This window comes from Homalodisca vitripennis, chromosome 2 (genome assembly GCF_021130785.1).
Source record: "Homalodisca vitripennis isolate AUS2020 chromosome 2, UT_GWSS_2.1, whole genome shotgun sequence".
Lineage (NCBI taxonomy): Eukaryota > Metazoa > Arthropoda > Insecta > Hemiptera > Cicadellidae > Homalodisca > Homalodisca vitripennis.
In genome coordinates this window covers 79,695,010-79,710,089 of record NC_060208.1, presented here as the reverse complement: position 1 = coordinate 79,710,089, position 15,080 = coordinate 79,695,010, and the positions used below count along the sequence as shown (strand labels likewise).

The window sequence follows — 15,080 nt, the reverse complement described above, 5'->3', positions numbered from 1 at the left end:
TATGCGGTCGGTACATGAATTACATGGTCCTTACAGGATAATAAAGTTTCATATTCTTGGCTAATTGAATCTGCGCCGTTCTAATACCTGTTTTGGTTATATTCCAATCATATAATATCACAAAAAATCACGTTTACATGTAAAAATGTTTTAATACTTCATCCATGTAGTCTCAATTTTTCAGAAATAATCGTGGGCTTTAACGAGCACACTTAGATATAGTATACAGGATGTTCAAAATAATAGAGCCACTTGTTCATCTTTTGAATTGGTAATGATATTAATTTGAGGTTTACTATAGTAGAACAACGTGTATCTTATCTTTTGTTGATATTTTAACTAACAATTCTTTTGACATAAGGTGAAGATCCATAGAGGATGGTTTAAGAAGTCATTATAGTAGCTTATGATGACGGTTAATTATTTATGAGTAAAGACACGTAAGTTTGATTTAAAAAAGATCACATATTAAAAAAGACGACTGGTCAAAATATCAAAGCAATGGCATCTATTTTGGTATTATATTTATTAAGTTAAGACAAACGATATGTTTCGGTTTCTGTTTGGTAAAATGTAATTTAAAATTACTATTTAATAGGTGCTCAACAGAAATTATGTTTATAATAAACTTAAAATAGTCTTCTTTTTTGATAAATGACAGCCATAGTCTTAAAAATTAAATGAAAATAAAATATATCTAACATAACAGTTACTTTTTGTTTTTGAAATGTTGCTTTTCTTAGCTCCGTGTAGCTAACATCCAACCTTTCTTTTCAGATGTAGTATTATAAAGGATTCCAAATCCGCGAGTATAAGAGTCAATTACACCTTCAAGGAATGAATCAATTTCATTCAATATACACTTTTTATCTTTAAAACCCTTTTTATTACTTCTTAATGTATTTAGTTATTGTGATATACAATCGAATTATTTACCGAAAAGTCTGCAACAACAATGACGTACTGTTTGATCAACATTTTTGATGGTCCACAATCCACAGAGTCAAAGGTCTTAGTGTTGCAAAAATTGTGCAAAGTGTGATCTCTATAATCTCATAAATATACAATTTCAAAGTACGAAAAACTATAGTCTTTTCTGGTACAACCATTTTGGAACTAGTAATCAAAACTATCAACCTTTCACGGAAATTCGTTTAAGTATGGATATGTACTTTCCGATTTTCGGGGGAAGTATCATCATATTTGTAAATTTAGAGTTTTATCAAAATTGAATGCCGCTTCATGAGGAAGTAGAGAACATGGAGTTTTCTAATTTTATATTTGTTACTTTCTCTCTCAGGCTACCGCACCTCATGGTGCTCAGAAATCGTTTAAAGCCCCCTGATTTCTCATAATTCGTGTTTACGCCCCTTCCCTTCTCCATATTTTCAGATCAAAAATTATAGATACCTGAGTTTTAAAGTTAATAAAAAAAGTAACTAGTAGAGCTACAATAACGGAATTACTTTAAGATTTAGATCGTTCGTTTTTGAGTTTAGAAAAATAAAAGAAATAATTTACATACAATTACAATGAAAAGGGGTTCCGGTTTTTGGCGCTATTCAAACAAACTGCAACTGCAAAATTCATTACTCGGAAACTTCTCCGCCGTAAACCAAATGTTTACACAAGTTAGGTACAGGTTTACTGTTTATTAGTATGCAGTTTAAGAATTGTGTGAATCAAATTTTATCTACTAAGTAAAATTAAATAATAGTTCTTTACTCTGGCAGAACCATATACAAAAATTGTGTTCATTTAGATTATTAAATAAATTTCATGAAACAAATAATAAGAAAATTCTGATTCTTATAGAACATTAAATTTTCCTGTACTAGAATTAAACAAATCTTTAATATTTATCAGAATGAAATTCGTGATTAAATAAGTTGTATTTGACTTATAATATTAGCCACAGTGCAATATTATAACAATTACAAAAATAATGAATTTCGGTTAAAGAATCTATTTGAATTTTATAATAAAATTAAAAATGGATAAATATAAACCTTTATTAAGTACATCATGTATGTTTGATATGTATGTATAATATTTTATTCCTAATAAAACATACATTTTCCAAATGAAACAAAAAAGATTTAATCCTGCTGTAAAACAATCCAGAGTATTTTCTATAATGAAAGTAGCAGTGGGTTCAAATAAGCATATATTCAAATAAAAAAATATTTAAATATTTAATACAAAATGCGCTTTACAATGCTGTTTCTGACATACAAAATAAATATGAAAGAACACTGCGTATTAATCAGTTGGAAAATCTGTAACTTTTGGTAAAAATCAATTTAGGCTTGATTATTACTTTGCAGCACTCATGGTAATTATTATACTTGTAATATACGAGTATACATACAATAAATTACATGCACACATGGAATCTTAATTCTATTAATACTTGGGTCTCTTCAGTGCAACCATCTCCCAGACCTCTTCAAGCTTTTCTGCTGTTCTCTTCAAAATTTCGTTTTCTCTTCTGAGTCTTTCGCACTTTTCCACCTGTATCCTAAATTCTTCCTTCTGTTTATCCCTGGATTTCTTGCTCGCCTGGTTGTTCTTGATCTTCACCTTATTTCTTATCTCCTGATCATCCAAGGACGTGCTGTTCGCTACCATATCGAGGTTAATATAATCGTTATTCGTCCTCGGTTCCCTTTTGATCCTACTATTGACTGGAGGATAAAAGGAGCAGCTGGATGAAGTCTCGTTGGAGGACTCGGAGTGTAGCAATACATTTTCACCTCTCATTGTCCCATCCTGGATATTTTGTAATCCATCGTGAACAAACTCACTCTCTTTTACATGAGAAAGGTTGCCAAGTGGAGTTTCCTGAAACAGAGCAATTTATTATTGAGACTGTTATGTGGAAACTTTGAATCTTAACTAACAGATTGAAACTTAAGTAGCGCTCTTTAATGCAGAATATAAAACATGACTTACATGGAACTATAGTTTAATGAATTGAAATAACAACAGAAGCTTTTATGAATAAAGAATAAAATTAATAAGGACTACGAAAAATAGCTAATCTAGCTAATAGCAACGCTGGAGATGTAACTCCACCCTTTATTGCTGGGGTTACATTTCCAGCGTTGCTGTGGTCTTAGAAAAGGGGGTGACATTGTGGTTGATGGTGATGGAGGGAAATATAGTGATTAGGTTTATGGCAGGAACAACAGTGTTTATGCAAGTGCTTAAAACGTAACCATAGTATTTAAACCTTCTAAAGTACCAATATGTTGATGACAATGGTGGCTTGAAGATTGCAATGTGAAGAGAAAATATTATGAATAATAACAACCAATGTTGCTGAATGTGGTAATCATGATTAAAATCCACGTAAATGATTAATAATTAATGTTTTTGTTAATGATTCATATCGACAGCAACAATTTCTTATGGCAGGATTAGATTTTATATGTTTGCCTTTCATCACATATTATTCAGCAAAGATTTAAGGGTCTGTATTAGTTTAAGAAAGTGGTCATAACGAGTGTTTGTTTAGTTCTGATTACTTAAATACTTACAGCTATGTGGCTTGGCGTGATGAATCCTTCTCGGAAATCGATTGGAATTTCTGTCTGCAATGCTGAGAAGGGTGTGAACTCAAGTTGTTCATTTCGAAAGTTGTCTGTATCATGGTTGACATACGGGTGTAATGGACTTATTATTTCATCGATGTCTTCTGCGAGGTCAAAAAAAGTCGTGATGTCTGGTAATAACTGGTCTTCGAAGTTTTGGGTTCCCAGAGGAGCAGTCAGATTCTCACGTTTCGAAGAGGTTGGGATGCTTAATGAAGGATTATCATCTTTAGATCGATCATCTTGGGCAACCTTGTCATGTAAATGGGGAATTTCAATGATTCTCCTGGACATTGGTGATTCGTTGCTGAGTAGGTCCTCAATATGGGACAACTGTGTGAGGCCATTCTCGTGGCTGAATCTACCGCACTGGTCTTTGATATTCATTGGGATATTTTTACCCCAATGAAAGTCCTTTTTGACTTCCAATAATGAACTATCTGAACTATCATTCAGTGAAAAATAGTTTTTAGTACTTTCTATGCTTTCTTTTGGATGATTGCACTGTTTACTTTGAGGACTTCTGTTATTTGAGCACAATTTATGAGGGTGACATGTGTTTGAGTTAATAAAAGTAAAACCAGAGTTGCCATCATAACTTACATTTTGAAAACCGGTGTTATAATTGGTTCTGTTATATGTCTGGGTGGTAACCGGTGCAATTTGTAAAAAGTGACCAGGCTGGATGAAATTTGAATTCCCTGGAAGCGTTCTAGTGAATGTCTGAGCTGCCGCTGGGACATAACAACTTCCCCCTGAATCCATCTCCAAGTCCGTTGTATTCCAATAGTTGGCTTGATATTTAGAACTCACTATGCAAGAAGCAGTTCAAGCCACTCGTAAACGTCTTGGACAAGTTTTATCTGCAACAAAAAAATACAAAACAGGTGTAAGTCTTTTGTAGAACTTAATGCAAAAGATTAAGGTGTAATTGAAATAATCATAGGAAATGGAAACCTTCTTAAAATAGTAGTAATTTATTGATTATCCTCCAAAACGCTGTAAGTGATAGTTCTAACGAAGATAGCCTAGACAACAGAGAGTGATAAAATAAAAATCCATTGTTTAATGATTTCTCGCTTTTACGCAACCACGTACCAGTAAGTATCTAGTTTTATCACATCGTCATATTTATTAAGCATTTTTAATAACTGTGTTGGAAGTATAAACAGATTAGACACTAATTCAAAAACTACTTTTGTCTTATTAAACTACTTATTGTTCCTTGAGGACGTTCCTGTTTTTATTAACTATAACGAAAGAGCTGATGACAAATTACTTATTTAATTCAAAACCACAGTGCCTACTAGGTTTACCAATTTTATTTTAGTTTTATCTAAGCGGCAAAGTACAGTTTTTTTGTTTATTTTTCAGTTACGAAGTGCAAATGTCACAGAGGAAGCGATTAATGCTGACATCAGGTTATTCACAATCAGTGTTATAATTTTGTCATAACCTTAAAATACTCTCATGGATGGGCACTAAATAACGTACGCTAAAAGGATACTTGATTCGCCATTTAAAACTATTAATTTTTTCTTAATCGATAGCACTTTATGTTTCTAGACTTACAGACCTGTATATCACTAATATAACTGGTTGCATTACTGCTGATACTTAGTAATTGGTTGATTGGGTTATTAGTTGATAACACAATCACCCTTGTTTCACTAAATTGGTGTCAGTAATTAAATTTGCTAATTAATTATCAATAAAGTATTTCAGAACAATTATTTTAATCAGTCTACCCACACAACCTACACTTGTGGAGATATTGATGAAGGCGTTATTGCAGGAAATCACTTTGTAGTTAATCATTAATTATAAAACGAATAGTCTTTTTAACTTTTGAAAGACTATTATTACGAAATATTTCATATAGGCTACTCAGTCTTGGCTGTGAAGTTTTACAGTATTGAAATAAACAATCCGTATGATGGGCAACAAAACAAAACATACAATCTTTCCGTTATTAAAAACAAATATTATGCAGAAGTTAGTGTGTGTTCGAATTTAGGTTATCATTGTGTCAATACCCTTGTTGTAGATATAAACTTTTAGTATTTTAATACCACCATTTGTAACACGATTGTTTGTATTAAACAATATCTCATATACAGATAACTACTAACTTTACACTGCAATCATACTCAAACACTATGCAGATCTAAACACAGTGTCGGTCACTGACATTGCTCTATGAGCTGACGTCATATCTAGGGTTTTTTTTATCATAGTTGTGTTTATTGTGACCATCGACGTATAAAGTAGCAGTTAGTTTATACGTCGATGAGTTTCACAGTCGCCTAACTGGGGAAACGCAACAGTATGTCTCAAATTTACAAACTAACCATCAGTATGCATTTTCATCATTAAACTTCGTTAAATAACAAATTATAGTAATTTAAATACGTTTTCTTTGCTTTAGGTCAAAAATCTAATCCAATTTTTTATATTTATCAACTAACTATCAATAGATTACTTGAAACATATATTATATAATATTTGTTTTTGCCGCTAATTTTATCTGTTTACTTAGAAGTTAACTCATATCAAAAGAAAGGATAGGGGGTTAGTTTGTACATCTTTGTCCGTCAGCTCTTCTACAATTTTTGTTTCCCACTGCTTACGGTACAAAGAAGGAAACATTGAAAATGCTAAGGCGGCCGGTGTTATCTTCTATTTTTACAGAAACTATGTAGCCAATATGTTACAGAGTAACATCTTCTGGTTGAACATGACCATCCACAAATATATCTCAAGATTTCAATTGAGTCGCTAATATTTTTACGAACTTTGATGATGTGACGATGTTTTGAGAAAATAAACCGATATAAACGAGTATCGAAGAACCCGACAGAACGTCATGAAAGTCTTTGGGCAACTTTGATGCTCTTTGACCTTTGGGTCACAAAATCAATAAAGTTCTTCGTTGGAAAATAGATAGACAGACAATTACATGATTTTAAGTCCTATAGGGCCCTAACAATTTCTTTTGGAACGGCCTACAAACTGGGGTAGATTGATATTAATTGCTGGCTTTCTATTATTGTTTTATGGATTAACTGCCTATAATAGTTAGAGCTCATTGTGTAATTATAAATATTTTAAACTTTGTATTAGATCAAAAACTAATTAGTACTGATTACACCCTTATTAAGGTTTTTAAACAATACTTACATGCCGATAGTTTGAGTTTTAGACTTTAACCCCTTTTCCACTTTCACCCTGTCATCCATGAATAGTGAGTTATTAAATACCTCGTTGCAAAGCTTTAATTTATATAAACATGTTTTACGATAGCTGGTATGAGATACGAATTTTAAAAAGGGGACAAATTTCTCCCTTTTAGTTTTAACCATTGCCAATCCAGGGATTTGATACTATCGGTTGGCGTTCAATGCTTTCACCAATATTGGAAATCCTATTCTTTAAAAATCTCTATATATTTCTGTGATTATATCCAGTTTCCCGTTTAATTACCGTATTAAAATATCTTGGAGCTTGTAAATATTGTAAACACGTTTCTTAATTGTATTTTAAGTGTATAATAAAGTAATGGGAACATTTTAATCAGACCCAAAGTTCTTAATGGACTTTTAAAGGTTTTATTACTTTGTAAAAAAAAATAATTTAAGTCAACAAAGCTTTAAAAGATAACGATAATAATTTGAATACAATATCAAAGAACTTGAATATCAATATTTTCGAAGTCGAATATTATTATTATTTTTATTTAATTTTGCAAACTTTAAAACTAGTACTTCTGCTACGCATACGTATATTTACTAATAATGTACGATTAGTAATTGTTATTTAAACATAATTTTTAGTCGGAAAACAATGAATTAAAACAATACTTTAATTTTAATTTTTTAAGAGATCACGGTTACTTTATCCAATGGATAATCAGAATCCCATGTCACAAAACCCAAAGTTGTTGGCGCCTCTATAAGAAATTCAATCTAAGTTAATGTGTCCCGTTTTGTATTAAAAAAATGTATGTATCGGTGTATTCTCTTACCTCTTCTTGAGTCCACGCTCGAGAAGTAATAAACTTCTCTACGACAAACAACTGTACAAACACTAACGAACATAAGTTCACTAGTCAATGTTGCCTGCAGTCGCAGCAAGGATAGACTGGCGTTCCTCGTCCGGTCCCGCCCAACAAATACTACGAGCACTGACGTAAGATGGCACATGCTATCAGTTTAGATAACGATTCTAAATACACGGATCACGTGAATAATACCTGCATCTGACTAAATTTTTGACTTTTGCACTGTTTGATATGGAATTTTCCACTCTGGTACGAGCCGGCCGCGCCAAGCTGTCTAGACAGCTCCCCGTGCACCGCGCCGCGCCGCGCTCACACAGCGAGCGGTTGCGCGTCATATCGCCGGGCAGAGGCCACTGATGCCGACCGCTCGCGCTTCACTCGATAGCAATTTTTATGCAAACCGATACCAATTTCAAATTATTGGTAGAGATAAAAACTGCTCAGTAGCAGTCTACGTTTTTTGCGTGAATGCACATTTTTTATGTTCATAAAATATGAACTTTTAATTCCCCTGCTTATAGTTTTTTTAATAATTAAATAAAAATGTTAAAATAGTAAAATTGAAATATATATATATATATTTAAACTTAACATATTTTCATTCATTTTAATTGTTATATATTTTAATTTAATATATTTATATACTTCAATATTATATATAAATATAATATATATATATATATATATATTTTAATTTAATGGAAATATATATATTTAAATATAAGATTTTTCAATTTTTATTTAACTATAAAAATACTTTTACCTATAGTATATTTCACTCTTAGTATATTATTTGTACGGTAAATAACGTTCGACTCTAAAAAATTGTGAGAGTACCAATTAATAGTGACGGGTTTTAGAGTACAGAGTGAGTGTACAGTTAAGCAGATATGAGAACATTGGCAAAAGATTTTACATTGATTCTAAGTAGATTTGACTACATTTCTAGTATATTTTACATTTATTCGAAGCAGATTTGAAAATATTTCCAATAGATTATACATTGCTTGTAAACAGATTGTACACTGATTAGAAACATATTCGACATTATTTTTAATAGATAGTTCATTCATTCGTAAGCTTGCTTCGTGAGCTTGCTTCGAGAGCATGATTCGTGAGTTTGATTCGTGATCTTGCTTCGTAAGCTTGCTTCGTGAGCTTGCCTCGTGAGTTTGCTTCGTGAGCTTGCCTCGTGAGTTTGCTTCGTGATCTTGCTTCGTGAGCTTGCTTCGAGAGCATGATTCGTGATCTTGCTTCGTGAGCTTGCTTCGTGAATTTGATTCGTGAGTTTGATTCGTGAGCTCGTTTAGTGAGTTTGGATCGTGAGTTTGCTTCGTGAGCTAACTCGCATTATAGATGATAAAACTTGCTTTTCTATTAAATATAATACATTCTATAACTCAAATTAAGAAAAATTAATTGAAATAAAATATGATAATTTTTAATTAAATGTTCTTCTATGTAAATAATGGAGTTCTTGAAAAAGTTGAACGATGTTGGCGAATTCAAGTTTAAAGAATATAAGAAGTTGAATGAACTAGAAGAAAATAAGAAATATAACATTTTAAATTTGGAAAGAATTAAAGATAAATTTGGATTAACAATCATTGCTGAACTAGAAGATTTCAAAGTACATTTCCCAGATATATTTTTGAATATATTGGATGATAAAAAGATCAAAGAAAACAACAAAAAATATAACTTACGTTTAATATTTGTTGGAACGAAGAAAATAGAAGAAAAAGAATTTAATACGATTAATATTTCCAATAGATTTTCATGAACGCGGCTTAAGAAAATAGAAGCGAACCTGAACAGTAAAACAGTTATAGATTCGGTTATTTTCATTCTAGATTTACTGTTTGATTTTACAGATTCGTTTATTGTCCTTTAAACATTATTTTACATTGATTTTCGGACTGTCCCAAAAGTGCGCTAGGAACTTCATATTCATATCTACTGATTTATATATATATATATATATATATATATATATATATATATATATGTATGTGAAATGTAAATAATTGGAACCAGAAATGCTTCTTCACACACTAAACCTGGTATAAGAGCCAGTGGCATTGTTTTTAGTTTTTGAACCTTTATGTATATATAAAGTATAAGGTATAAATACAAGTGCCTTATGCTCTCAACAGGCAAAGTGATGATTTTTCACTAGTTCCATCCACTGATAGGTGCTGAAATTTGTTACCCCTTAGGAAAACGAATTTTGTTTTTAAACTTCCCGCTGTCCTAAAAAGGTGAAAATTGACTTCTATTACGCCCCCAACAGATTACCAAGACCGAAAATGCCTAGGATCGTAATACAAGTATATTACAATAGGAAAAACTATTGATTTTTTGACCGAAGTATACTTTTCAGACCAATGTATTTATATACTTTTTCGATCGGGAAAACAAAGCCAAAATAAGTGTGCCACCCGAAATACCCAAGAATAGAAATAGATTGATTACATTGACAGGGAGTAGTTGCTTTTTGGCGAAAGTAGACTTTTAAAATCTAAGTATATATGTATGTTTGACACCACAGGGTGTCCACAATAATTGTGTATTTTTACCTGAAAAATTAAATGTTGAAGTTTGATAGATAGTTTATTAAACTTCAACATTTAATTTTTCAGGTAAAAATAAGAAAAAATATCATTTAGAGTATGGAGTCCTGTATTGCTTAGTTTAATATATCTGTCTGTTTATTTTTTTTACAAAAAAGCCATACAACTGAATAACGGTAAAGTTCAAACTTTACGAAATGTTTAATCTAGTTAAGACCCGTTTTGAAAAAAGTTTCATAAACATTTGCCAGGTTTAAAAATGGCATAGAATCTTTTGTTATACTGTAGTAATTCAAACACTTGAGATTGTATAAAAAAATTTGTAAGAATAATAAAACATAGGTTACTTTTAGATGAACATTTTGATACCAAATACCAAATTGCGACATATAATAACGGACATCTAATACACAAAAATATGTTTTTATTACACAATTTTATATATTTTTCCTTTAATTGGGTTTAATTAACTAAAGAAAATTAAAGAACTTAACAAAAATGTTCAATTGATCATTAATTTTAATAGAGTTTAGCTATTACACGGTTATTTTTGTTTATTGAATGTATGTAGTAAATTGCCTTATTAACAGCAAGAAAAGTATACAATAATTGAATTATGTAATTGAATTAACTTTATTTTATAACTGGTATTTAACACATAAACAAATAAAACAAAAAATAGAGATAAATTTGGTAAAACAACATCTACTGCATCCAAATCAATTTTATAACAGGAGCAACAATTGTAGCTGATAATTTCAGCTGTTACAATATACTACGGCACCAAAAATTCATTAGACGGGAAATAAATCACAATGACTGGAAGCACTCAATTTTTGAACAAATTAATTTTCATATTAACTTTTATAAATTTTCTTCGTCAAGGTAACAATGTAAGTATATTGATTGCACCTTAAGGAGATAATAATGGACGAAAGTAGACGCTATTTGATGCACATACTGACCGTGGCAACAAGTATGTGAAATGTAACTGATTTGAACCAGAAATGCTTCTTCACACACTAAACCTGGAGCCAGTGGAATTTTTTTTATAGTTTTTGAACCTTTTAACAATGAATACTGAAATATACATACCATAAACATTTATGCTTCCGATTCAAAAATTATCATAGGGTTCCATCATGTACCTGCTCTTACTAAGACACCTCGAACTTAAATATCATATTTAAATCATAAAATATATCAAGTGTTAATGAACTTTTTGAAGCTATCCATTAAAATATTATGAGATGTTGCAAATAAATTTGTATATTTCATTGGTACTCATAAATTCTGTTTCACTCTCTGACTTAAGGGACCCAAAACATTGTTCTTTAAAACTTGGATTTTTATTATTCTGAAATTTATCAGGAGATTGGAATATCTCCCAGTGACAATCAATAATTTTCAGCATTGTTTAATATGCAATTACAAAGGATATGGCTATGTCATACCTGTCATTTAAAAGAAACCCACTTGCATAGCTGCGCGCACTGCTATAGTTATAGTATAAAATCTGTTTTTCAGGTTACTTTATACACATTTTAAATTTTATAATAACATCATAGGCTATTTAATGTTATCGAATTTAATACTTATGTAAGGGATGGTACAGAACAATTCTTTGTTTACATTATAGTTGCAACTGTCTTCCATTTTTGAGGTAAAAATCGTACGTTATGGAGAGCAATATAAAACGCAGAAGTTATGTTTCTTCTAAGTTTCGTCATCTAACCCAGGAGTATAAAGGAACATTGAGAATTTTAAGTTGTTTTCAGGTTATGTCCGTTTGGAGGCCAAATGAATTCCACCCGAAGCAGCAAGATAAGATAAAGTGACCTCCTTTCTCGAAGCAAAGGATAACAAGTCTTGAAGCAGTGATATAGGACGGAGAGAAGTGGTGATATTTTATCCCAATGTGTGTCTCTTACTGGAGCAGAAAGATGTCCTGGTGCAGAGATAATGTTTTCTTCTAATGTCTGTCATTTAATCCAGGAATATAAAAAATATAATCGAATTTAACACTGTTCTTAAATGCTCTGGAATAATTTCTTTATGACCCGAAGCTTCGGATGGAATTTTCTTCCTATAGTTACACTTAATTGAGTGTAGAATTTGAAGAAACAATAATATCTACCCATTTAAGAGCTTCGTTTAATGCCTTAAGCATGAGTGTATAAATAACCTCAATGATGCTAGAAGACAGTTCCACAAACAAATCTGATAATAGGTTCAGAACCTTATAAGAAAATGCATGTTCATTTGCTGACTGAGGTAAAGTTTTGTAACTTTGATGGAGATGAACTATATGTACTTAACTCCTTACTTAAACTTTTGGCAGGTAATAGGCATGTTGAAGATTAACTCTTAATAATACGCCCTTTACCTCAAAATGTATTTCAACTACGTTATGAAAATAAATTAAATTTAATGAAAGATACATTTTTGTACTGTTGGAAAACCATGTATAAGATACATGACGAATTTCGTAGAATTGTATTGATGACTAGAATTCATGTAAGCATAATTAATTGCGAACGTCACAGTTCCTTATAATCATCGAAGAATACGATTGACCTTATAATCTACTAAAGGACAACGGAACGTCGTATTATGTGGTTTTGTAGATTTATTAGCACTTTATTGTCTGTAATGGTTTTACTCAGTCTGTTACAGGAAGAATGAGCGTGCTCCTAGTCTGTAGTTACGGATTTCATTTAAAAATAATAATACACATAAATACTATTATTATATTGTGGACATTAACGAATAATGAAATTGATATTATAATTATATAACTGATATTGTATACTGTACATTATATATTAATTCAAGTGTATAATATTACGATATTATAATACAGTGTGTCCAGTAAGAATATAATGCACATAACGTATGATAAGAATGGTTGAATCAATATAAAAGGGTTGAAGGGCTAACTCAATATTAAGCTAACTCAATATTAAATATTGAGTTTAGCTCCAGTTCACCTTCCTCTTACTACAGCGCCTGAAGTCTGACGCTGTTGCAGACCTTAAACACCTGGAATATGTTCGTTTGAAGAGATCCAGAAAATTTCAACAACATCCCAAAAATTACAGGGTAATTTTGTTATTGTCGAGATTCTACATATATTTCATACTTTATGGACACTATATATTATATTATAAATATTATGACTAATATTATAAAATTGTATAGACGTTGTCCTCCCAAATGCAAAAAAATACTAAACCGATTGATCTAAAAGTTTTAAAAACTTAATTGTAACACGAAGTATAATTATTTCAAAATTAACTACAGTTCCCACCCCACTGGCAAAGAAATATTTCATTTTTTTACTAGCCGGTATAGCTGAAATATTAGAGTCCTGAAAGTAAATGACATTTATTATTGTTGTACAAATATTTTAACCTGAGAAGAAAATTGGTTCTACTTAAAAGATACTTTTAAAAGCAAATAAAACAAACCCAAGAGTATACAGTACCCGATTACTAGTGTGCTGCAATTAGCAACGGCTAATGTATTATCTAAGTTTGACTACAGATGGTGCTAGTGGCGGATTCAAACGAATTTGTAATGCTATTGTATTACTGATATAAAACACGATAATGAACAAACCTGGGAACGTGTGCATATAAGGTACTCTTAATAGGATCTCATTTCATTGTGGCACGGTATGCTTTTTATTGTTTCCTCATCAATCATAAATATTCAATACCAACCGCTGAATGGAACTTTTCAACGTAAAAATTTGTAATTTTGCTTTGAATTTATGGTTACCTCATTGATGTGAATGGAATTAATTGTTTCGCTCTCTGACTCCACACCTTTGACATATTAGCTTTAAAACTTATTTAATGATGCATATAAATTTATTGAAACATTGGATATCAAACATTAGTAATATAGCAATGAATTCCAACTATCTTCCAACTATCTCAAGAGTGATTGTGATGCAATTTAAAAATAATATGCCTATGATGCCCATGTTATACTGAAAGAAAAAATACATGCAATGCCGCAGATAAAAACTATCTAAAACTAATCTTTGAACCTTTTCTTTGACTTTAAAAGAGAATATATATTATATATATTATAATTGCTCCCGGCGGAGCGGGTACTTTTTGAGATTCAATGTTTATTGAAATTTATATATATATATATATATATATATATATATATATATATATATATATATAAACATATATTACACCCATATGTTGATTGTGTCGCAAAAATTGTGCAGAGTGAAGCTAGTTTCGTCTGGTGATTTCTAGACAGCGCTACCATGCTGAGTTTTTTAAAGCGCAAACCATTTCAATCTCCAAGTAATAACTTTATTTTTAACAATAGAATGATAAATTATGGGCAATTGTTATTACTGTCTGAGTTTACTCAATATAACATGTTGTACATATATATTTATAACTATTTGTGTATAGTCACTGTTTCTTCCCTTGCCGTTATACTGTGCGCAACCACAACGTTTAAAGCAGCAACAGACGAATTTTTAGTATCGGACTATATATTGTCTTTTTATAGACTATTACGTGATCATAGGTTAACAAAAATATCTTTGGTAGGCCTAAATTTAAAGATGTTGGAACATTTTTACTATCTATTATTAACTATGTCAAATTAGTTTTGCCAATGAAATCATAAAATATTGTAAAATTGTTTTCAACTATTAATACATCATTTATAACTCGACTTATTAATTTTGATTTAACTTTTGAGTATTGTGTATCACTATTTTGAAATGGGCTTTTAAACAATATAATAATGTATTAATTTGCTATAAAAGTAACTTTTAATACTAATGATTTATGGCGTGTAAGTTAATAATTA

At 30.9% G+C, this 15,080-nt stretch overlaps 1 protein-coding gene across 1 annotated transcript; it reads right to left on the bottom strand.

Annotated features, from left to right (window-relative positions):
• Nucleotides 1-2,176: 2,176 nt before the first annotated feature.
• LOC124354232 lies at nt 2,177-7,885 on the bottom strand. Its single transcript, XM_046804538.1, has 3 exons — nt 7,621-7,885; nt 3,543-4,459; nt 2,177-2,844 (listed from the first exon to the last, which is right to left on the bottom strand). The coding sequence occupies exons 2-3, from the start codon at nt 4,359-4,361 to the stop codon at nt 2,407-2,409; spliced, it is 1,257 nt and encodes a 418-aa protein (XP_046660494.1). The 5' UTR covers nt 4,362-4,459; nt 7,621-7,885; the 3' UTR covers nt 2,177-2,406.
• Nucleotides 7,886-15,080: the final 7,195 nt, after the last annotated feature.

Coding starts and splice junctions, on each gene's coding strand:
- LOC124354232 (XM_046804538.1), bottom strand. CDS start 4,361: ATGGATTCAGGGGGAAGTTGTTATGTCCCAGCGGCAGCTCAGACATTC. Junction 2,845..3,542: donor TCACGCCAAGCCACATAGCT/GTAAGTATTTAA, acceptor GCTCTGTTTCAG/GAAACTCCACTTGGCAACCT.